Raw genomic sequence first — 25639 nt, forward strand, 5'->3', positions numbered from 1 at the left:
CCCTAAACACAGAGGGGAAGGAGGGAGGGAATTGGACTGCAGCAATGGAATCCTCGAACATCTACATTTATGGTAGGTACAAAACTGTACTATGTTCTTCGCCTTCCATTGCTGCAGTCCTAACAATTGGGTAGAATCCCAAAGCAGAGGTAAGGGAGGCTGGCAAATCATAAAGAAGCAGGAGCTGACAACATGCCTTGCAAAACAGCTGTGGCAAAACCAGCCCTAGACTTAGAGTAGATAGGAAGGTGATAATGCTTAGAGAAAGTATGCACTGAACTCCAAGTAGCTGCTTCCAAAATATCCTTAGTTGCCACCCCGTAGAAATGCTGTTGAAGTGGCAGTAGCCCTAGTGGAATGAGGCCTAATCCCAGCTGGAACCTCCTTGCCATGATGGGAATAACAAAATGCAATGCAAAAGCCAATCCACCTAGAAATAGTTTGTTTTGACACAGGCTTGCCCTGCGAACTCAAAGCAAAAGAAACAAACAACTGCTGAGACTGTCTAAAATCCTTAGTCCTGCTTAAGTAATAGCAATTGCCTGTGTACATCTAAAGTATGCAAAATCTTTTCCCCTTTATTCTGGGGTCTGCATAAAAAGTAGGCAAATGAATAGTCTGGTTTAAAGCCACACTAGAAACCACCTTAGGCATAAAGGAAGGATTAGTGCGTAATGATACCCTATCCTTATGGAAAATCAAACAGGGCTCGACTGCCATAAGGGCCTGCAACTCAGACACCCTTCTTGCAGAAGTAATAGCCAACAAAAAAGCAGTCTTCCATGACAAATATTTCAATTCAGCAGTAGCCGCAGGCTCAAAAGGTTGTAGAGTAAGTTTTTCCAACACAAAATTGAGATCCCAAGCAGGAGTAGGAGCTCTATGGGGGTCTTATATTCTTTGCCCCTCTAAGAAACTGCTTGAACAAAGGATGTGAAAACAAAGGTGGGTCACAATCATAGTGAGCTGAAATTGCTGCAGCATGAATCTTAATAGAAGAGAAGGACAACCCTTTGTCCAATAACTCGGTAAGATATTGAAGAGCCACACTCAAATTAGGCTCAGAAATCTCCAAATTCCTTGCTGCACTCCAAAATAAAAATCTCTTCCATTTTGCTGCGTACACTCTCCTTGTACTAGGTCGTCTAGCTTCCATAATCACATTTAAAACTTGTTGAGGAAGTTGAGACCTGCTGTGTTTCAACACAGAATATGCCAGGCTGTTAGATGAAGAGAGTGAAGCTTGACATTGAGCAGATGACCGTCCTCTTGAGATAACAGATGAGGAATCAGAGGTAAAGGCCATGGAGGCTTCTTTACCAGACTCCGTAGTAGTGGGTACCAGTGTTGCCGAGGCCAATCTGGAGCTATCAAAATCATCCTTGGCCTGTCTTGTCTGACCTTTAATAGCACCTTTGGAAGAAGAGGCAGAGGTGGAAAGGCATACACATGAAGATTTTCCCAACTGAAAGACAGAGCATCCACTTTCCAAGCTGTGTGATGAAACCCCTTTGTGCAATACTTTGGCAGCTGGTGGTCTAGTGGAGAAGCGAACAGATCTATGTCTGGAGTTCCCCATGACACTGTCAATGTCTAAAATACATGAAGATCCAGTTTCCACTCGTGGGGATCCATGATTCGTCTGCTTAACACATCTGCTAAGGAGTTCTGTGCTCCTGGCAGAAACCTTGCCTGAAGAGTTAGTTGCAAGCTTAGCGCAATCTCCCATAAAATCATTGCTTGCCTGCATAGAGGATAAGAATGTGTTCCCCCTTGCTTGTTGATGTACCACATGACAGTTGTGTTGTCTGTTAGAATCAACACCTGTCCTGGAAGAAGTAACTCCTTGAAAGCCAGTAAAGCGAACTGGACTGCTAACATCTCCTTCATGTTGATATGTAGATGCTGTAGTCTGGCAGGCCACTTGTCTTGTATCCACTTTCCAAGTAGATGAGCTCCCAAGCAATGTCCGAGGCATCTGTCGTTAAAATCTGACTCGCCTCTGGCCGGGTCACAGAGAGTCCCTTGTTTAGGTGACATTCCTGAGCCCACCACAAAAATTCCCTTTGAAGGCAAGGTATTATGGGAATGACAGTGTCTAAATCCTGGCAGTGCTGTGTCCATACATTTTGAGATACCATTGTAACTTCCTCATATGCAGTTTGGCATTGGGAAGCACCAGAATACAAGATGCCATGAACCCTAATGCTTGAAGGACTGTCCCTGCAGTCAGCACGGACTGATGAGATAGATGATGGAAGTAAAGTGATAGACTCATTTGTTTGTCCGGGGTTAAAAAGGCCATCTGGGCTGCTGTATTCAGTCTCACACCCAGAAAGCACATGTCTTGAGAGGGTACTAGACTGGACTTTATTTCGTTCACAGAATACCCTAGGCATCTTAGCACTGCTATAACATATTCCAGATGCTGTAGAAGGTCTTCCTTTTCTTGAGCCAGAATCAGGCAGTCGTCTAAGTAAGGATAGATTTGAATTCCTTGTAGCCTGAAGTAAGCTATCACTGGAGCCAGAACCTTGGTGAATACTCTGGGCGCAGTAGATAAGCCAAAGGGCAATGCAGAGAACTGATAATGAGAATCTCCAGCTCGAAACCGCAGATACTTCCTGCAACTTAGCCTGATAGGCACATGAAGGTAAGCTTCCTTGAGATCTAAAGTTACCATCCAGTGATCTTTGCCCAGCAGAGGTAAAAGCTGTTGTAACGTCAACATCTTGAACTTGGGAATGTCCAGATAAGTGTTGAGGAGAGATAAATCCAAAATTGGTCTCCACGTGTTCCCCTTCTTTGGTACTAGGAACATGCGGGAATAAAATCCTAGGCCCCTTTCTGATAGAGGGACTGGCTGAATGGCCCCCATTTTGAGTAACTGAGAAACTTGCTTGTGAGCCTCTTTTCTTTGTGGAGGAGGAACGTCTGGCATGCCTTTGAAAGGGGGCATTGTATGGAAATAAAACCTGTAACCGTGGTGAATAATGTCCAACACCCATCTGTCTTGAGTAATTAAATCCCAATTTTCTTTGAAAAGAGACAGTCGTCCTCCCAAAGGAGCTGCCAGCCCAGAATCTACTGGCAGCTGAAAAGGCAGGTCATTGGGTCTGCTTACGAAAGGACTGACCCCTGCCCTCACTAGAAGTCTGAGCAGGTGAACTCCCTGTTCTAGACCTAAAAGAACCTTGAGCCCTGCCCCTACCACGTCTAGACCTACCCCTAGACTGGGAGTCATAAGCAGGATAAGTCCACCCCTTAGCAGGCCAATTTCTACTAAACTTGGTGGCTGTACCTGCAAAAAATTCTTAACAGTTTGCATAGATCTAGCTTTGTCCTCCATTTTCTTTAAAACTGCTTCCACAGGCGAACCAAACAAAACATCAGACTGTAAAGGTGCATCCAAAATCCTTGTCTTAACATGCTCAGCCAAATTCTGATCTCTTAACCAGGCATGCCTGCGAAGAACAGAACTAGTGGCAGCCACCCTCGAGGAGGCCTGCACAGCATCAAAGCCACATTGCAAAGAATGCTTGCCCACTTGTTCAGACACATAAACCAAATCCAGCAACTCTTTACACTCAATACCTTCCGCCAAAGCATCCACCTTAGACTTCAATTGAGAAAGGAGATAATTTTGATATTTCAGCATGTGGAACTGACAATTCAATGCTCTCATGGCTAGAGTGGAAGAAGTATACAGTTTCTTACCCCACCTATCCAAAGCCCTAGCCTCCTTGTCAGTGGGAACAGGATTTCTAACCACAGAGGCTTTAACACCTTTAGGCCCCTGAGAAATAGTTTCTGGGTCCGCCCTAGGACTCTTAAACAAATACTTATGAGCTTCAGGCACCCTATAGTACCTATCAGGTTTAACAGGAGCAGGAGGCAAAGAATCAGGGTTCAGGGAAGCCTCTGCAAAAACATCTTCCACCACAGTCAACACAGGAGGTATAGCTAAGGGCCTATGCTGGGGTAAAAACAAGAATTCCCTAAGCCTCTTCCTGGAATCAGAGTAATCCTGGCCTTCCCATTTAAAGTGCTCCCTCATGTAATGCAGAGTCTCTGAAAATGAAAAATCCTCAGGAGGAGAAGCCGAAGGAGTGGCATCATCCATATCAGAATCAGAATAAGGAGGATACTCCTGTAAATCATCCAGAGGACTCAGAAGCCTCTGAACCGTGTTCAAAACTGGCAAACTGCGGCTCCACCCTAGGCCTCTTAGCAGGAGGGCCCATAGAACCTCTAATCATAGTAATCAAATCTTCTGCCATTTTAAGCATATGTTTCTTAGGTACAGAACCCGAAAAGCTAGGAGAAGCCCCACTGAAGCTGAAATTGGCCTACCTCTAAAAGAAGCTTTAGCAACAGAAGGAGAGGCTCCAATTACTGTGGGACAAGAGGGAAGAATAGGCCCTTGAGAAGCCCCTTCAGCCTGGCCTGCCTCCTGAGATGGGACATCCTGGAACAGTAAAGTTTCTGCCGGAGACTCCATAGAAACTCCTGGCAAAACCTCTGGCTCCACTGAGCCTCCTAAAGAACCGGCGTCCGGGACTGCCGGTTCTTCAACCCTAGGCTTCGCTGTTTTGTCCTTGCGCTTCCTGGGCCGAAGCGCCGGAGCATCCGACGGCATTTTATAATTGCAACGTTTCCCAAACACTAACCTGGCACAGTCTAACCTCCTCTTAATAGTGCGTTTGTTAAACCTAGCACAAGAGCGGCAACCAACAACGTCGTGCTCAGGCCCTAAACAAGGTATACACAAAGTATGGAAATCCTTATGCGGTATCTGTTTCCCACAAGAAATACAGTTATTCACTTTTTCTGACATCCGGTTAAATACTGAGGCAAGAAAAACCAAAATGTTCCCCACGGGTACTTAGCCAACTCTGATTCGGTCTGAAACTCCGGTTTCGGAAATATCTCAGAACGCCAACCTGCACTTGCAAAACTGCTTCTGCATCGGACCACGCGGCAAAAAAGACTGAGGATAGGACGCCGGTCATGCGCATTAGTACCCTGACGTACTGACGTCAGTCTAATGCGCCATGACCGACGTCAGCCTTATACTCTGGTATTCGGGCCGACTGGATGCGGACTATACCCAATTGTTAGGACTGCAGCAATGGAAGACGAAGAACATCTGGAAGTTCTAATGACTGTTGCAGGCAAAAACTGGAACAAACTTTAGGGACAAAGGATGGATTAAGCCTGAGGGATACTCTATCTTTGTGAAAAACCAGGTACGGTGGTTTTACAGATAGAGCTTGGAGCTCCGAAACCCTTCTGGCAGAAGTAATCGCAACCAGAAAGGCAGTTTTCCAAGAAAGAAGTTTCAAATCACATGTTGCTACCGGTTCGAAGGGGGAGGAGGTTAAGGCATGTAATACCACATCGAGATCCCACGGAGCAGGATGAGAAATCGGAGGTCGTAAAAGCGCAGCACCTTTCATGAAGGTTTTACACAATCTGTTGCTCATTAAAGGTGGGTTTATAGATTCATGAAAATTGGAAATAGCTGCCAATTGGACCTTGATGGTAGAGACTGAAGAACCTTGATTGAATAGGGAAGTTAGAAATTTCAGGACTTCTGACACCGGAACAGTGATGGGATCTAGACCCCGGAGTTGAGCCCAAATAGCAAATCTCTTCCATTTGCTAGTATACAATTTCTTAGTGGCAGATTTGTGGGCCAAGGATAAAATACGTATGACTTCCGGATCTAGTGTGTGACTCCTGACTATAGTCGGAAGAGGAGGAGCCAAGCTGTTAACTTCAAAGTGTGAAGGGACTGATGGAGTTGTCCCGACTGATGAATTAATAGGTCTGGGATCTGATCCAGGAACCATGGTCCATCCAGTGCATATTTCCGAAGATAGGGGAACCATACCTGACGAGGCCAGTAAGGGGCAACTAAAATTATTTTTCTCCCCAAGTGAGACGCCTTTTGGATCACTCTGGGAAGGAGAGGAACTGGAGGGAAGGCATAAAGCAAGCCGGTGGGCCAAGGATGGGCTAATGCGTCCATAGGAATCTCCCCCGGAGCTGGAGTGAGAGAGAAGAACTTTCTGCACTTCGAGTTCAGCGGGGTTGCGAAAAGGTCGCAACAAGGAGTTCCCCATCTGCTGAAGATCTGAGTTGTCACTGTATCGTTCAGAGACCACTCGTGAGGCGAGAGAATAGTTCTGCTTAGTCTGTCGGCTATCACGTTGGACTTGCCCGGGATATGAGTCGCTACCAGAAAACGTCTGGTCGCCACTGCCCATTCCCAAACTCTCATGGCCTCTCTGCAAAGGGGGTAGGATCTGGTCCCTCCCTGCTTGTTCAGATACCAGACAACTAATATGTTGTCGGAGTGAATGGCAATTACGCCCTGAGGGAGGTAATCGTGGAGGGCTTGTAGAGACAGAAACACCGCCCTCATTTCTAAAATGTTGATATGAAGGAGACTCTCTTCTGAATGCCATTTGCCTTGGACTGACCTGCCCAGGTAATGCCCCCCACCCCATCTGGGAGGCGTCTGTCGTCAATGTGGCCATAGGAGGAGGTGGAACAAAGGGTCGTCCCTGATCCAGATTGGAGGGCACCAGCCTCCAGCGAAGGTCCCGTTTGCAGGTTTCCGTGATCCGTATGAGATGACTGAGAGGGAGATCCTGGAAGGACCACTGTGTCGATAGGAGCCACTGGAGAATTCTCATATGCAATCTTGCTAAGGGGACTAGGAGAACAGTGGCCGACATAGAGCCTAATAGCTGCAGGACCATCCTGGCTGGAGCTTTGGATCTGAGAAGCAAGGCTCGGACTTGAGCCTGTATAGTCTGTATCCTTTCTGTAGGAAGACAGACCCGCATTTGGTTTGAGTCTATCTCTACTCCGATGAACCTTATGCGCTGAGATGGCAGCAACACAGACTTTGGCCAATTGAAGGTGATTCCAAGGGAAGTGCCTAGTGATATGGTGGGCTTGTAGGTTCTGCAATAGTAGACGCCTGGAGGTGGCAGTTAGGAGCCAGTCGTCCAGATACGGAAACACCTGGAATCCTAGACTCCTCAGGTGAGCAGTCACGACCGCCAAACATTTGGTGAACACCCTGGGGGCTGTGGTGAGACCAAAGGGCAGTGCGCAGAACTGAAAATGACCATCTCCCAGGCTGAAGCGCAAATGTCTCCTGGACGCCTGATCTATCAGGATATGATAATAGGCGTCCTTGAGATCTATGGAGCACATCCAAACACCTTTCTCCAGCAGTGGGAGAATGGATTGTAAGGTGACCATTCGGAACTTGGACTTTTTGACTGATCGATTTAGGATGCTGAGATCCAAAATGGGCCTCAAGTCCCCGGTCTTTTTTGGCACCAAAAAGAATCTTGAGTAAGTCCCTAATCCGATCTGGTCTGCGGGGACCGGTTGGATGACTCCTTTTTGAAGCAGCTTTGAGATTTCTAAGGCTGCGATTTCCCGTTGACTGGGTGGCGGGTCAGGGATTTTCTTGGACGGCGGTGGAGAGTGTGAAAAGGGAATGGCGTAACCTCCGGCGATGATTCGAAGCACCCATCGATCCTGAGTGATACCTTCCCAGGCTTTTAGGTGCCTCGAAAAACGACCCCCGACTGGCTCTGGAGCTGCACAGTCGGGCAATCCTTCAGGGATTGTGGAAGGCGAAAGAGCCACGAAAGGACTCTCAGTCTCCAGTGTTGCGGGGGCCTCTGCCGCCTCTGGGACGGCGTCTTCCAGAAAAATTTCCCCCTCCTCTGCCTCTAGAAGGGGGATCGTCCTGCTGCGAGGGATAAGACTTCTGGGATTTACGGAACCACATTTTCCCTCCTCTTTTAGCCTTGGGGTAAGGCTGAAAGGGAGTGGAAAATCGTGCCCCTACGGCAGTCAAATTCTTACCTTCTTGCTCGCAGCGGGTCAATGTGTCCTTTACATTGGGTCCAAACAAAGAGGACCCATCAAAGGGAGCGTCGGCAAAGGAAGACTTAAAGGCTTCTGCAAAATGACACAGGCGGAGCCAGGCTTGCCTCCGTAGAGCAACACCCGTACCCGCAGCTCTACAAGCCTTCGCTGCATATGAAATGAGCCTCATGGACGAGTTTGATATCGATGACAGCGTAGCCAACTGAGAGCCAACCGTCTGGGCCAGCTGCTCAGGTAGGTTACCCAAGAGGGTATCTGAAAGCTCCTTGATCAGATCCCTCTGAAATCTAGTGAAGTGCGTTAAATAGTTCAGGGACCTTAAAGTAAAGGCCGCTGAACTGAGGGTGCGCTTCCCGTACCGATCCATGCTCCTAGACTCCTTATTAGGAGGATGGATGGACGTCGAAGCCTCTGCTACATCTTGTTGGGTAGCAGATGCCACCACCAGGGCATCTACAGCCACACCTTTGGTCAGAAACTCCTTCTCTGGGGGTGCAGATAAAAATTTATTTGGGCGAGCAGGCACCGGTTCCACAGAGTCTGGATGCTCCCACGCCCTTCGACAGATCAAATCTAGGAGCTCGTCGAAGGGCGGAGACACCCAGGAGGCGGAAGACTGAGCCCCGAAGGCCTTGAGGAACACCGACTCGTCAGCGGAAGGGGGTTTGGAATGCCAGCCGCCTCGTTGTTTGAGGGCTTCCAAGATGTCTGCAAAGGAGACATCATCTGAGGATGACTTAGGGGACCCCTCCGCATCATCAAGATCGGTGTCCGACGTGAGACTCATCGGGGGAGTCGACTTGCTTCCTCTTGCACAGTCTTTTCCTTGGGGGTTCCTCCAAAGAAGCTTCAGAGGGACCTCCAGGAGGTGGGGAAACCCCACTGGGGGTGACCTCAGGCCCCGGGGCTCCGCTGTCTAGCGACAGGGGGACTACCAAAGACCCAGTCTCCGTGTGTAGGGAAGGTGCCGGTGAGACCGTGGAGGTAGCCAAAGAAGATTTGGCCAAAGCACTCCTCATGGCCCTGAAGGCCAGACCACCAGAGTCCTGGGAAGGTCCAACCCCCGTGGCCACAATAGTAGACGGTACCCCCGCAGCCGACGCACCGAGAGGAAGGCTCGGAACCGAAAACATCGGTCCCGAAGCGTCCCCCCCGGGGCCGACCGAGGAGGTCCATGTACCGAACTCAGACTCGAGAGCCTGGGTTGGAGTAAGGGTCGGAGCTGATCCGAAAACCTCCATCGGCTCCACCAGCACCGGCTCCAACGGTGCCGAGGCTGTTGGGAGGAGGAACCAGAACTACAGGGTGGGCCATCGGCTCCGAAGCAGAATGGGCTGGAGCTGAAACTAATTTCTGGAATACAGGAGACTGAAACAGTCTTACGAGCACCCTGTCGATGTCCGAATCCGGCATCTTGCAAGATCGGGAGGAGACCGACCGGGCCCGAACTGACTTCTCCATCGGCTCCGAAGGACTAGGGGACTGGCTCCGAATAGACTCGACCAGTATCGGTGCCGAGGGAGATTCCAAAACAATTTCCCTCGGTGCCGAGAAGGGCTTCGGCGCCGAAGGGGAAGAGTCTGAGCCGGCAACCCTCATCGGCTCCAAAATCAGTGGAGCCGATGAAGGTGACCCGCCTCTTGAAGCCCCAGCCATCGGCTCCGAAAAGTACAGTTGTGTACACCTACCATAAATGTAGATGTTCGAGTGTCTTCACTGTTGCAGTCATAACTGTAGGGTGCTCCTGCCGGCAGGCAGCCCGAGGTCGGCCAGAATCCCAAAGTCTGGGTCCAGCGTCGGCTGTATAAGCTAGTATCCTGACGTCAGTACGCCTTGGTACATAGCCCTCAGCCGACGCCATCTTCTCCAGCCTTTCTTGCCCTAGATGTCAGAATACCCCAATAAATCAAAAATTAATCCAACAAGGAAACACAAATACACCACAAAAGAGAGAAGAAGAGGGGATAGGAGGGAGGGAAACCCAGACTGCAACAGTGAAGACACTCGAACATCTACATTTATGGTAGGTGTACACAACTGTACTATGTTCTTCGTGTTTCACTGTTGCAGTCATAACTGTAGGGTGGAATCCCAAAGCAGTGTAGAGAGGGAGGAGGCTTTAGATAGAAGAAGGGAGGCAAGAATACCCTGCAAGACAGCAGAGGCAAAGCCTGCCCTAGACTTAGAAAACAAAGGGAGATTGTAGTGCTTGGAAAAAGTATGCACTGAACTCCAAGTGGCAGCTTCCAAGATATCCTTGTAGGTACTCCTCTGAGAAAAGCTGTAGAAGTAGCAGCTGCTCTAGTAGAATGACTTCTAATGGTTCCAGGAAACTGTTTACCATGATGAGTGTAACAAAATCTGATCCCATAAGCAATCCATTTGGAAATGGTTTGTTTAGAAATAGGTTTTCCAAGTGAACTGGAGGCAAAGGAAACAAACAATTGGTTAGACTTTCTGAAATCTTTAGACTTGTCCAAGTAAAATCTTAACTGTCTGTGCACATCCAATGAATGCAAAATCCTTTCCCCTTTATTTTGAGGATTTGGAAAGAAAGTAGGAAGGTGAATTGTCTGATTCAAGGCCACTTTCGAAATCACCTTAGGCATGAAAGTAGGATTGGTCCTCAAGGATACTCTGTCCTGATGGAAAATAAGGTATGGTTCCACAGCCATAAGAGCTTGCAACTCTGAGACCCTTCTGGCAGAGGTCAAAGCTAACAAAAGAACAGTCTTCCAAGATAGAAACTTAATATCTGAAGATGTAGCAGGCTCAAAAGGAGGCAAAGTAAGTTTTTCTAAAACATAATTAAGATCCCAGGCAGGGACCGGAGGGGTCCTTGGAGGCCGCAAATTCTTAGCCCCCCTCAAGAACTGCTTCACCAAAGGATGTGAAAAAAACAGGAGGATCAGAACTGAAATGCGCAGAGATAGCAGAAGCATGAATCTTAATGGAAGAAAATGAAAGTCCCTTAGATAAAAGCTCCGAAAGATAAAGCAAAATAGAGGAGAGATCAGGAACCTGAGGATCAGAACCTCGGTCCTGCATCCAAATAGAAAACCTCTTCCATTTAGAGGCATAAGATTTCCTAGTGCTAGGCCGTCTAGCTTCCAAAAGAACATCCAAAACTTGTTTGGGAAGACTAGAGGCAATCAAATTCCTTTGAAGAGCCAAGCTGCCAAGCAAAGGGTCTTGAGGTTGGAATGTAGTAACTGACCCTGATGCTGGGATAGAAGCGAAGGGTTCAGTGGAAGAATCCAAGGAGGCCCCGAGAACAGGAGCTTTAGAGTCGGATACCAAAACTGTCGAGGCCAATTTGGAGCAATCAAGATGAGGAACTTGGGCTTGTCCTGCTTTATCTTCAGAAGTACCCGAGGCAGTAGAGGAAGAGGAGGGAAGGCATATGCTGACAGACTTCTCCAACTGAAAGACAGGGCATCCACTCTCCATGCTGTTTTGTGGAAGGACCTGGTGCAAAAGCGAGGCAGCTGATGATTGAGATGGGATGCAAACAGATCTATCTGGGGACATCCCCAAACTGCAGTAATCCTTTTGAACAAGTTGGTGTCTAGCATCCATTCGTGAGGATCTGAAATGTTTCTGCTCAGGCTGTCTGCTAAAAGATTTTGTTTTCCTGGAATGAATTGAGCCTGGAGATGCAGATTCAAATTTAGAGCTGTGTCCCATAAACTCATAGCCAGTCTGCAAAGGGGGTAAGAATGAGATCCCCTGCTTGTTGATGTACCACATGACCGTGGTGTTGTCTGTGCGAATTAGCAGAGGCCCTGGTAGTAAAGGTGCTTGAAGGCCAAAGGGCATTTTGAACTGCCAACATCTCCTTCAGATTGATGTGCCAGTGAAGATGGTCCTTTGTCCAGGTTCCTTGCTGGCAATTGTCTAGAAAGTGTGCTCCCCAAGCATAATCCGAGGCGTCCGTGGTTAGGATTTGAGTAGGTTGAGGGAGACGAAAAGGTTTTCCTTCGTTCAAAATGCATGCCCTGGACCACCAGAGGAACTCCTTCTGGAGGCAGGGGATCAGAGGAATCAGAATATCCAGATCGTGATAATGCTGTGACCATACACTTTTCAGATACCATTGAAGCTTTCTCATGTGAAGCCTTGCGTTTGGAATCAACAGAATGCAGGAAGCCATGTAGCCCAGAGCCTGCAGGAATTTCCTTGCAGTGAGCTGAGATAGAGTTGCCAAGGTTTGTTTTTCTGGAGTGAGGTAGGCCCTTTGTAAGGTTGTGTTTAAGAGGGCTCCCAAGAATACCATTTGTTGAGAAGGGATCAAATGTGACTTTTTTATGTTCACTGAGAATCCCAGTAAGAGGAGAAGACGTTGAACGAAGTCTAGGTGTTGAAGCAGAAGATCTTTGCTGTCTGCCTGAATAAGGCAGTCGTCCAGATAGGGGTAAATCTGAATCCCCTGAAGTCTGCAGTAAGCCACTACTGGTGCCAGGCACTTGGTGAAGACTCTGGGCGCAGTAGATAAACCAAAGGGCAGAACAGAGAATTGAAAGTGCCTCGAACCTGCCTTGAACCTGAGGAATTTCCTGCGTTCTTGTCTGATAGGGATATGCAAATAGGCTTCCTTTAAGTCCAATGTCACCATCCAGGCGTCCTGAGAGAGCATTGGAAGTAACTGTTGCAGAGTGAGCATCTTGAACTTTGGAATTTCCAAAAAGGTGTTTAACACAGAAAGGTCCAGAATAGGTCTCCAAGAGTTTTGTTTTCTGGGAACCAGAAACAGCCTTGAATAAAATCCTTTGCCCATTTCCAAGAGTGGAACAGGCTCTATGGCTCTCATGGCCAGAAGAGCATCCACTTGAGTTAAGGCCTCTGACCATTGAAGTTTTGGCAGATCTGGCCAACCGTGAGTCCTTGGCAAAGTGTGAAAGTGGAACTTGTAACCTTTTAAAATCACATCCAATACCCATTTGTCCTGGGTAATATGAGTCCAATTCCTGTAAAAAAGAGACAGTTTTCCTCCAAGAGGGGCGTCCAGGTAAAGAGGTCCTGAAGCCCAACCGAGAAAGTCATTGAGTTTGTTTTCTTTGAGATTGGGATCTGTCTTCTCCCCTTCTAGGTGAAGAAGCAGTCCATTGTCTAGATCTGTACGAGGTCTGGCCTTGACCACGACCTCTGGAGCGTCTATATCTTCCCCTTTGAGGCCTGTCAGACGTGGGAAAGGACCAATTTTTAGAGGGCCAATTCCTGGAAAATCTAGGAGGCTGAACCTGCAAGAAATCTTTTACAGTCTGCATGGACTTTGCCTTTTCTTCCATCTTTTAATAACTTCCTCAGCCTTAGAACCAAAAGAACATCATGTTGAACAGGGGCATCTAATAACTTAGCCTTAACCTGTTCAGGCAAACTTTGTTCACGAAGCCAGGCATGTCTCCTAATCACAGTACCAGAGACAGCAGCCCTGCAGGAAGCATCCAAGGCATCAAAACCACAATGTAAGCTATGCTTGTTAACCTGTTCAGTAGCATGCAAAACATCCTGAAGTTCCTTATCCTCTGCACAAGCAGGTACGGAAGCAAGCTTTTGCTTTAAAACAGACAAAAGAAATTGCTGGTATTTAAACATATGAAACTGGCAATTTAATGCCCTTACAGATAGGGTAGCAGAAGTATATACCTTTTTGCCCCACCTGTCTAAAGCACGAGAATCCTTCTCAGAGGGAATAGGATTTTTAGAAGTAGCAACCTTAGCAGCCTTAGAACCCTGAGAAATAGTTTCAGGGTCTGCAGAAGGATTTTTAAATAAAAATAAATGAGAGTCAGGAACCCTATAGAATCTATCAGGCTTAGAAGGAGCAGGAGGCATGGAATCAGGATTCAAATTAGCCTCAGAAAAAGCATCATCCACAATGTCCAAAACAGGAGGGATAGCTAAAGGCCTATGCTGAGGAAGAAGAAGAAATTCTCTAAGCCTCTTTTTGGAAGCAGAATATTCCTGTCCTTCCCAATGAAAATGTTCCCTCATCTCATGCAAGGTTTCCCCAAAAGAAAAATCCTCAGGTGGAGAGGCCGAGGGCAAAGATTCCTCAGCATCCGAATCCTCATAAGGGGGGAAGGAATAGTCCTGATCAGAGGAAGAAACAGAAGAGACAGAGGCCTGGTCAGAAGAATCCAGAGTAACATCCTGTCGAGGCCTTTTCTCAGGAGGAGGGTGAGAACCCTAATCATTGTAAGCAAGTCTTCAGCCATCCTCAATAATTGTTTTTGTGTCTTGGGAGTGGATTCAGAAGCAGCTTGAGCTGAAACTTTAGACTTAGTAGGAGTCTTTGTCTTTGCCTTTGCCTTTGAAATAGTAATGTGAGTAGGCCTGAAAACCCCCTCAGAAGCCGGTACCTGCACAGCGGTTCCGGACCCATCTGAAAGAGCGACGTCCGAAGGTCCTGCAGCAGTTAAAATAGTGGGCCTTGATGGCTCCCCATGGGAGTCCGTATCGGCCATCGGTTCAGAAGCGGCGGACGACAGGGGCTGCAAAAGCGCCTCACTGACGACAGCCGAACCGGACGCTGGCTCCAGCTGCAACGAATCCTGTTTGGACCTCGGAGGCCTGTCTTTATCTTTGCGCTTCTTTTGAACTCCGGTAGTATCCGACGACATTCTGTAATTGAAGCGTCTGCCAAAATAATTTAAAGCCCAGTCGTACCTGCGTTTGATACTACGAGAGTTGAACCACCTGGCACAGAACTGACAACAAGAAACGTCGTGGTCAGGGCCTAAGCAAGGTAGACAGTAAGAGTGGAAATCTTTATGAGGTATTTGTTTCCCACACGCTATACAATTATTAACTTTTTCTGACATCGGAGGAACAAGAAAAAGATTCCCCAACGGGGTACTTAGCTTTGAGAAGAGAAGTAACAACTTCGGACCGACAACAACCAAGAATGCTGTTCGAAAATCGCCAACCAACGTTTTGCGAGCTGCTTTCCACCGCACGGCAAGAAAGACTGGAGAAGATGGCGTCGGCTGAGGGCTATGTACCAAGGCGTACTGACGTCAGGATACTAGCTTATACAGCCGACGCCGGACCCAGACTTTGGGATTCTGGCCGACCTCGGGCTGCCTGCCGGCAGGAGCACCCTACAGTTATGACTGCAACAGTGAAACACGAAGAACATCCAGAGGAGTCGAGACTGGAGGCATCGAGGCAGACCGTTCCGCCCTCGGCTCCGAAGTCCGTGGAGCCAATGGAGAAGCCTGCCTAGATTTCTTAGTGGTCGGTTCCGACGGGCTGGTCGGAGCCGACGCTTTCTTTTTCTTAGCTGGAGAGGAAGAGGAAGATAAGGCCTCCTCGAAGGAGGGTTTGATAAGCCCTTTTAAGATTAATTTATTCTTCCTCTCTTGGAGGACCCTAGAGGAAAAAGCGTGACACACGCTGCAAGACTCCTGTAGGTGTTTGGCGCCTAAACAGTACACGCACGAGGAGTGATCATCGGTGATGGACATTTTATAATTGCATCTCGTGCACTTCTTGAATCCTGAGGGTCTATGCTCTTTAGACATAATGTCTGTAGAATACTCAGTGTCACTTTAGTAAAAGATTTAAACAACAATGAAAAAAACCTTTAACCATTTTCTTTCTTTTTTTTTTTTTTTTTTTAAACTAGCTCAAAAAGTACAAGTACAAATACAATACAGCAAAGAAATAAGAGAGGGCCAAGAAAGTACAGTTTTGTACCTACCATAAATGTAGATGTCCGATAGGTATGCATCTGCAGTCATAACATATGGGTTGTCCTGCCTCAGGCAGCCCTTCGGTCGGCCGGATTCCAAAGTCTGGGTCTGGCCTCGGCTGATGTCGCACTTCACCCGACGTCATAGCTTCTGGGGTATAAAGGCATCAGCCGACGCCATTTTCCTCAGTGTTTCTTGCCCCAGATGCCAGGTGCCCTCTAGGAAGGCTAAATTTGGATAAGTAGCAAATTCCAAACAGTAGTAAGCAAAATATATATATATATATATATATATATATATATATATATATATATATATATATATATATATATGTATATATGTATGTATATATATATATATATATATATATATATATATATATATATATATATATATATATATATATACATACATATATACATACAAACAAATACACCATAACAGATTCCCCCAGCTAGCTAAAAGAGGGTAAGCACCCTAGGAATACCACAGAGGGAAGGAGGGTGGGTAATCCTGACTGCAGATGCATACCTATCGGACATCTACATTTATGGTAGGTACAAAACTGTACTATGTCCTTCAAGGATGCATCTGCAGTCATAACATATGGGTAGAATACCATAGCCAAACTGGGGAGGAGGCACTAAGATAATGATGGTGTAGTTAAGATCCCTGTAAAACTGCAGTTGCAAAACCTGCTCGGGATCTGGAGTATAAAGGAAGATTGTAATGCTTGGCAAATGTATGCACGGAGCTCCAAGTAGCAGCTTCTAAAATGTCTTTGGTAGCCACTCCTCGTAGGAAAGCTGTAGTGGTGGCTGTGGCTCTTGTGGAGTGAGGCCTGATATTTTCAGGAGTTGTCTTTCCATGAAAAGAGTAGCAGAATCGAATGCAATTTCCTATCCATTTTGAAATTGTCTGTTTGGAAATTGCTTTTCCTTGCACTCCTGTTGCATATGCTACCAGAAGCTGGTCAGTTTTTCTGCTGGTTTTAGTTCTGTCCAGATAGTAGCGTAGTTGTCTGTGTACATCCAAGGTGTGCAATAGTTTTTCCCCCCTGTTCTGTGGGTTAGGGAAGAACGTAGGCAAATGAATAGCTTGGTTCAAGGATACCCTGGATATCACCTTTGGCATGAAAGTAGGATTGGTTCTCAGAGACACTCTATCCTGGTGAAAGATAAGGAAAGGCTGCACTGCCATTAATGCCTGTAACTCGGATACCCTTCTTGCTGAAGTGATTGCTAGAAGGAAAGCAGTTTTCCAAGATAAGAACTGTAAGTCTGCTGATGCTGCTGGTTCAAAAGGGGGAAGTGTTAATTTTTCCAGCACAAAATTGAGATCCCATGCAGGCAGAGGTGGTTTCCTTGGAGGTTTTACATTTTTGATCCCTCTTAAGAATTGTCTGAGGAGAGGGTGAGAGAAGATAGGAGGATCCATGTTGTACTCTGCTGAAATTGCTGATGCATGAATCTTAATGGAAGAATAGGACAGGCCATTGTGGAACAGTTCTGCTAAGTATTCTAGGATGTGTGCTAGGTTTGCCAGTGTGACATTTGTACCCTTTGATGCACTCCAAATGAGGAATCTCTTCCATTTAGCTGAGTATGTTTTTAATGTCCTTGACCCTCTGAGATAAAACATTTTGGTTTTGTTTTATGCAATTTTCCAGGCAGTTAGCTGCAACGTTTTCAAGTTTGGATGCAGGGTCTTGTAGTTGTTCTGCGTTAGAAGTAAAGGCCATAGAGGTAGAGGCCATGAGTTCGTCCGAGACATGCTTCTCAGTAGTGGATACCAATGCTGCCTTGGCCAGTCTGGAGCTATCAGAATCATCTTTGGCTGTTCCTCCCTGATCTTCAGTAGAACTTTGTACATCAATGGAAGAGGTGGAAAGGCATAAACTGTCAGGGCCTTCCAGCTGAAAGAAAGGGAGTCCACCCTCCAGGCTTGTGGGTGGTATTCTCTTGAGCAGAATTTCTTCAGTTGGTGGTTGAGTGGGGAGGCGAACAGGTCTATCTCTGGCATTCCCCATTTGTTTGTTATGATTTTGAAGATGTCTGGATGCAGCATCCATTCGTGAGCATCCATGGTAGTTCTGCTTAAGCTGTCTGCTAGTGAATTGTCTTTTCCTGGTACGAATTTGGCCTGCAGTTGAATGTTGAGATTCAGGCCTAGGTTCCACAGGTCCATTGCCATCCGGCATAGAGGGTAGGAATGCGTGCCTCCCTGTTTGTTGATGTACCACATGACTGTGGTATTGTCCCGTCCTTATCAGCAGATGTCCTTGCTGGAGGAATGATTTGAATGCCTCGATTGCATGCTTCACTGCCAGCATCTCCTTTAGATTTATGTGTAGATTCAGCTGGTCTTGAGACCATAGGCCTTGGATACACTTTGTCTTCCATGTGTGCCCCCTAGCCTAGGTCTGAGGCGTCCGTGGTGATGGTCTGCCTTGGTTGTGGTTTGTGGAAAGGCAACCCTCTGTGGGTCTGGCAGGCCTGAGCCCACCACAGGAATTCTTTTTTCAGGCATGGAATGATTGGTATCATGGTTTCTAGACTGTGTCTGTGTTGAGACCATACATTCCTTAGGTACCATTGTAATTTTCTCATATGCAGCCTGGCATGCGGGATCAATATTATGCAAGATGCCATGTAACCCAGGGCCTGCAGGACTTTCCTTGCAGTAAGCTGAGTTTGTCTTGTCAAAGCCATGAAGTAGACTGGGAGTTGCTTTTGTTTTTCTTCTGTGAGAAAAGCCATCTGAGTTATTGTGTCCAGTTCTGCACCCAAAAATGTTATCCTTTGGGATGGCACTAGTCTTGACTTCTGGATGTTGACCGTGTAATCCCAAGGCTTGTAACAGTTGTATGACATAGGCCAAATCCTTTATTATTTTTGTCTTGTTGTCCGCTTGTATTAGGCAGTCATCCAGGTATGGGTAGATCTGAATTCCCTGAAGCCTGCAATGTGCAATTACTGATGCCAGGCATTTCGTGAATACTCTGGGCGCAGTAGATAAACCAAAGGGCAATGCTGAGAATTGATAATGCTCTGATCCTGCAAGAAATCTGAGGTGTCTTCGGCAATCTGGTCGTATAGGGACGTGCAGGTATGCCTCCTTGAGATCTAGAGTCACCAGCCAAGACTCCTTGCCCAACATGGGAAGAAGTTGCTGTAGGGTCAGCATCTTGAATTTTGGTACAATGAGATATGTGTTTAGTGCGGACAAGTCGAGAATAGGCCTCCATTGAGTTTCTTTTCTTGGTACAAGGAATAGTCTGGAGTAAAATCCTTGGCCTTGTTCCATAGATGGTACCCTTTCTATTGCTCTCATCCTTAGTAAGTTGATGATTTGTTTTAGAGCCTCTGGCTTCTGGCTTGGTGAAAGGTTTGGCATTCCTCTCTTTTTTGGTAAAGTGTGGAAGAGAAACCTGTAGCCTTTGTCTATTGTTTGCAATGTCCATTTGTCTCCTGTAATGCAATGCCAGTTTTTGAAAATAAAGCTAACTTTCCGCCCAAGGGTGCTTCCAGTTGCTCCCTGGTAGGCGGAATCAGAGCCAAGTCATTGTGTCTGTCCTGTGGAAGTGGTTGTAGTCACAGCTGTGGCAGTACTCCTCTGGTTGGCAGGTTGCCACTGACGACCCCTGTAGGTACTCCCTAGATTGACCTCTGCCTCTTGGGCGTCTATTTCTGCCTCTCTGTGCTCTGGAGGTGTCTGGAAAGGACCAATTCTTTGAAGGCCAGTTTCTGCTGAACCTCGGAGGTTGGACCTGCAGAAAATCCTTGACTGTTTGCACAGATTTAGCTTTTTCTTCCACTTTCTTTAGAATCTCCTGTGCAGGGGAGCCAAATAAACTTTGTTTCTCCATAGGGGCATCTAGGAGTTTAGACTTGACATGGTCTGGCAAGGATTGCTCTTTTAGCCAGGCATGCCTTCGAATCACTGCTCCAGTCATAGCTGATCTAAATGAAGCCTCTAGTGCATCATAGCCACATTTTAAGAAATGATTACTGACCTGCTGAGAGTTGTGTACCAAATCCTGAAGGGACTTACGGTCTAAAGGTTCAGGAGAGGAAAGCTTTTATTCAGCTGATCTAACAAAAATTCCTGGTACTGTATCATATGGAATTGACAGTTTAAAGCCCTGGCAGAAAGAGTAGCAGATGTATAAACCTTTTACCCCATCTCTCTAATGCTCTTGACTCTCTTTCAGAGGGTAGGGGGTTTTTGGCAGTGGCAGCTGCAACACCCTTTGGGCCCTGAGAAATAGTTTCTGGGTCTGCAGCATGGGCCTTATACAAGTGGAAGTGAGAATCCGGGACCCTGTAATATCTGTCAGGTTTGGCAGGGGCCGGGGGAAGAGAATCAGGGGCAGAACTGGCATCATTGTATGCATCATCAACAACTGATAGTACAGGTGGTATGGCTAAAGGCCTATGCTGTGGCAAATGTAAAAAAGTCCTTAGCCCTTTCCTAGAATCAGAAAAATCCTGACCCTGCCATTGAAAGTGTTCCCTCATTGAGTGTAAAGTTTCCCCAAAGGAAAATTCTTCTGGGGGGGAGGCAGAAGGATTTGAGTCTTCTGCATCCGAATCTTCATAAGGTGAGTATGGTCCTTCCTGATGGTCTGATAAATCTGATCCATCCGAGGAATAATCAGAGGAGAGAGGTTCAGGGGGTTCAGTCCTAGGTCTTTTGTCAGGAGGAGGTTGTGAGGCCCTGTCTGGGTGAGGTTGGGATCCCCTAATCAGAGATATAAGGTCTTCAGCAAGGCTGAGAATCTGAGAACTTGAGGAAGGTCTGTGAGAGGAAGCTTTTGTTGGTAAGGCCTTGGAAATTTTAGCTGCTTTAGCCCTGGAAAAGGCCTTAATAGACATGGAAGCAGGGGGTCTAGCTGCCCCACGTGCAGGAGTAGAGATGTCCAACGGAATGGTGTCGGACAATTCTTGTGCGCCTGCTTCTTCGGTAGGAATTTCTGTAGCTGACTCAGCCGGGGCCTCTCTGGCCTTGGTTGTCGGAGGCATGTTTTCGGCAGAAGGAAGAACCGAGGACTCTGCTTCAGCCGAAACCGAGACACTCGCGGTAGGCCTAACCGTGGTTTCAGCCAAAACCGCGGGCCGCGAGTGTCGGTCCTTTTCCTTGCGTTTTTTGGCTAAATGTGTAGTCAGAGTCTCCGACGGCATTTTATATGCAAAAGCGGAACCAAAAAACTCTTCTGCAAACTCCGACCGACGTCTAAGTGTCCGTCGGTTGAAGGAAGCACAGGCTAAACAAGCTGATACGTCGTGGTCTGGGTCTAAGCAAGGAAGGCTAAGAGTGGAAATCCTTATGAGGTATTTGTTTCCCACAAGTTAAACAATTATTTACTTTGTCTGACATCGGCTGAGGCAAGAGAGAGTCCCCAACAGGGTACTTAGCTTTTTTAGAAGTCTTCGGTAGCTGAAATCTCTGGATCTGACCGACCGGCACTTGCGAACAGCTTCTGCTTCTGGCACCGCGCGGCAAGAAAGACTGGGAAAATGGCGTCGGCTGATGCCTTTATACCCCAGAAGCTATGACGTCCTATGAAGTGCGACATCAGCCGAGGCCAGACCCAGACTTTGGAATCCAGCCGACCGAAGGGCTGCCTGAGGCAGGACAACCCATATGTTATGACTGCAGATGCATCCTTGAAGGACATCCCTCTAACTCAAACAGGTACTTGACCTCTCCACAAAATAAGAAGATTCACTAAAGAAATAGGGGAAGGCCCCTCTAACTTAAACGGAAACCTTTCCCTGTTCAATCACACAAATTTACCACAAAAAATATTCAAAAACACACTTATACACAACGACAGCTGTTAAAACAGCTTTTGGGTAAAGATTAAGGAATTTCCTGACAGAAAAACTTTCAGAAAAAAAGCACTTAGCTCAGCCAAGTTCGAGACCACGTCCTAGCTTGTAAGCGGCAAACGAGATCGGGGGAAGTGGTGGTGGTGCATCCTGGGATAGTGAATAGCTCAGCCAATAAGAGGCTTCGCTCTATAGCATAGCGTGCAGAGTCGGAGCCGAGGATCGGCTCCGAGCCCATCAGTACAGAATGTAGGCGAGATAGGATCACATAACATCTACCTATTATTGATTACCTGACAACATTTCAAGCCCTTCCAAACCCTTAGAACTCAGCTGCCTATGCATAATTGTACACAGCAACCCTGTGCGGTCATGTTAATAGATGCATAGAGATAGCTTTGCCTATTAGACTGAAGCCCAGAACACACTCAAAAACACACCACCCTGGTGGCATCCAAACAAGCATTGTACAACAAAAGGAAAAAAGTCACAGCTAAAATTAGGAAGTGCACTGCCCAGCAGGATAAAAACTTTCACATTAGGCAAAATAAACTAAGAGGGCAAATTAAGGTTACTAAAGTCAATTCTAAGGTAAAGATCGCTTCCCAGGCCAAGGACAACCACAATTCTTTCTTTAGCTATGTCTGAAACCTCAAAGGCAGTACAAGACAGTGCACAGCATTGAGTGCTAATGGAACCACTTACACTGAACCAGAAGATATAGCATTATCTGCTGGGTGACCAATTTAGCTCCACTTTCCCTACCCCAAGTAATACCATCAAACATTCCCCCAGGAATCACTGGGGAGCAGGTCCTAAACATGCATTCTAAGGTTAAAAACACTGGATTGATGAGCCCTGATAATACCCCAGGATACCCCTGAAATAGCATGAAGCATGACCTATCTGGACTTCTGGAGTCAGTACTTAAGCATAACCTCCAGACAGGCATTGTGTCATATGAATGGAGGGACAGCCATGGTCCATCCCTCTGCACAAGGGTGCTCTATTAACATACCCGAGGAGCTACAGATCCATAAGTCTTGACTAGTCTCACATGTAAATCCATGGAAAAAGAGTTATCATGGATATGATTAATAATGACACAGAAAACCTTCAGACACTGGATCCAACCCAGTTTGGCTTCATAAAAGGCAAATCATGCATACTCACCCTGGTGAACTTCTTTGAAAAAGTCACAAAGGCAATGGATGAGGGCAAAATGTACATACTGCCTATCTGGACCCTTCTCAGGCACTGTAAACAAACTCATGGAATTCGGCATTGACCCCGTGTTACTTGCTGGACAGGCAGCTGGCTCTCAGACGGAGCCCAAGAAGTTAGGATAGGAGAGGTCACCTCAACAAAGGGGACGATGTCTAGAGGAGTCCCTCAGGGCTATGTGTTGGACCAGCACCATTTTTGGCATTTACTTCTCTGAAGTCAAAGCCAATGTCAATGTCAAAGGCCTCTGCCTGACCATGTTTGCAGATAACTGCAAACTGCGAGCAGTGAAAGAATCCATCAAGACACGAACACCCTAAAGAAGGGATTAACACAGACAAATGACTGGTGCCAAAAAACTGGCTTAAAACTCAATGTCAGGAAATGCATAACAGTACTGCTTTGGGAAATCAGTCACCCTAGTAAACTACCCCATGTTAACATGCTCCTAAGTCAGGGATTTGGGGATGTATGTGGATTGTAACCTGGCTTTCGACCAACATGTGCTTAAGGTAGTAAGGAAATAATTTTATGTTCCTCAACTTACACGCAAGAGCATGGCATCTAGAGCAAGAAGGCCATCATTCCTCTACATTCTGCTTTAATGAGACCCTCATCACACTCGGTGAAAAATCCAAATAAGGTGGAAGCTAACCAGTTTAGAGGGTGTAGCATTCTGTTTTGAGAAACACAGGTCCCCACCTGGGCACAGTACACTCGTATCTTTATCACCAAACACAACATACATGTTTATTTTATGCATTGAGTTTTACATACAATTACAAACATCATGTTTTAGATTTTTGTGATTTTTTTTCACTCTTCTGTACTTTTCTGCAACAGATTAGAAAAGCCAGTGGGCCATCCCACTTGACTAGTCTCCAATAATAAAATAAATCCTTTTTAGCTGTAGCTAAAGAACATGTACTATAGCAGCAAATTAATTTCCTCACAAAACAGAAAACAGCATTAAGACTTCAAGGTTAAAAAAATAATTAAATAAAATAGCTGCTGGAACCAGTGAACAAAAACAGCTACCTGTTAATGTTGCTGCATTAACAATAACCTTTGGGTTAAATGTGTGCGCGTAACAGAGGGCATCTGCTAGGATGAGTCGTCCCTCAGCATCAGTGTTATCAACCTAGGGACAAAAATAAAATAAATGAATAAATAAAACAAAAAAAGAACATTTGACCACTCTGTCTTTGTTCACCATGATCAAACCACTGCAATATGGCATTACCTGTATTGTTTTCCCATTCTTTGCCTTGACAACATCCCCGGGCTTATTTGCTTTACCATTTGGCATGTTCTCACACAGAGGAGCCAAACCTGAGGGAAACAAGGATCAACAAAAATATTATGCAACAAAATGTTATATACAGGTGAACTGCTTATTACGCCTGTATTACAGGAACTGACATCACAAACTACATGGCTGACCAGAACAAATGAGAAGCACTTTGTCCATTTGTTATTGATGAAAAAGTGACCTATACCTTATTAATAACAGTAGATTGGGGCAAGCTGAGTTGCATGTCTGGTTGACTGCGTTGGGGGTAAAAATGTATCCGTTTCTACATGACAGCAACATCTTCAATTGTTTAATACTCTGAAAAAAATGAGAGAGGACTTTGTGCTGCAAAACAATTACAGAGACACATGACCACTGAAACAGTAGGGTATTTATTTACTTACACTCTGAACAGGATTGATCTAAATACTCTTTCCAGTCATGATTCAGATATAAAAAAAAAACAGTGCAGTCATGAATGCAATAGTTTGAAAGACTACATGCCTAAACAAAGTATGTACCTGAACATGCAAACCAAGTAAAATGCTGCTTGCCAGCTTCAAAATATTCACTTAAGACAGAAGTCCGTTTTTGTCAGTTGGGGAAGAGCTACAATAAAAAAAGCTATGTTAAGTTATACAAGTGCCATGTCCCTGAGAATGCTTTAAGGCCTCCTAATCAAACATTACAGCTTACCCTGGAAGGAGATGTGGTTAGCCTGCATGGGAGATTCGAATAGGATATATGAAATAAGAACCTGCAGGTCATGGCTAAACCAGGCCACTAGTTAATCAGAAAAAATTCTGATGGACAGTCTGCATTGGATGATGGATAACCTAGGTAATGATGCATGTTGAGAAGATTTGAACCCTCTATATGACTAGAACATGAGAGACTGGAAGAATTGTCTGGTAGAAGTTTGACCAATAACTTGGGAATAGTTTGCTAAGAGTGATAGGAGTGGATATGGTCAAGACTGAGGGTCAAAAATATAGCTGACCTACAGAGAGTCACCAGCTTGTATTGTGTTCAGTTAAAGGACAATCTTAATCGGATTTACTGGTGGATAGAGGTCAGGGCTGCTAAAACACTCAAAAGGAGGTTGCATTAATTTATTAGATAAGACAGCTGGGATAGGCACAGATTATTTTAAGAGAACAACATGTGAGCTCAAATTAGCGGAGTGACATGGGAAAACATAGTGAAGGCTCAAAGATACACAACCAGATCAAGTTACTTGAGATTCTTTGGCCAGCAATGCCTTTTCAAATATATGTACACTCAAGTGAGATTGGCTAGGATGTTCCCAACTGTTTCACTTTACTGTTGGAGGTGCGATGGGGACATGGTGGGGCATGATTATGTGTGTGGGGAAATGTTTTTTTTCAGAGTAATTTTAGACAGGGTTAAGTCTGTTCTCCTTGGTAGGCTTTCCCCATAGTCAGGGCAGGTTATGCCACAGATGTTTATTCTGGGGGGGGGGGGGGGGGGTCACTGTCAGAATCAGAAAGAGGGTTCCCTAACCCAATTCTAAATTTGTGATTGTTGATCAAAAAAGCATCTATTCGTAAATGGAGGGAGAGGGACCTCCCACTATTGGGGAACTTGTTTCTCTGATGTATGAGATTAGTAGATAGGAGGCTAGGACAGATGACAGAACAGTCAGT

The 25639-nt window shown here is 46.1% G+C and overlaps 1 protein-coding gene across 4 annotated transcripts in view; it reads right to left on the minus strand.

Annotated features, from left to right (window-relative positions):
* Positions 1–25639, minus strand: part of LAP3 (leucine aminopeptidase 3) — a 528883-nt gene that overhangs the window by 137564 nt on the left and 365680 nt on the right. For all 4 annotated transcript variants that reach the window (XM_044062186.1, XM_044062189.1, XM_044062188.1 and 1 more), the window contains exons 9-10: positions 23922–24010; positions 23717–23819 (exon numbers count right to left, since the gene is read on the minus strand). In XM_044062186.1, coding sequence (XP_043918121.1) covers positions 23717–23819; positions 23922–24010 — 192 coding nt within the window. The remainder of the gene's footprint in view (positions 1–23716; positions 23820–23921; positions 24011–25639) is intronic.

This window comes from Protopterus annectens, chromosome 2.part1 (genome assembly GCF_019279795.1).
Source record: "Protopterus annectens isolate FY-2018-M chromosome 2.part1, PAN1.0, whole genome shotgun sequence".
Lineage (NCBI taxonomy): Eukaryota > Metazoa > Chordata > Ceratodontiformes > Protopteridae > Protopterus > Protopterus annectens.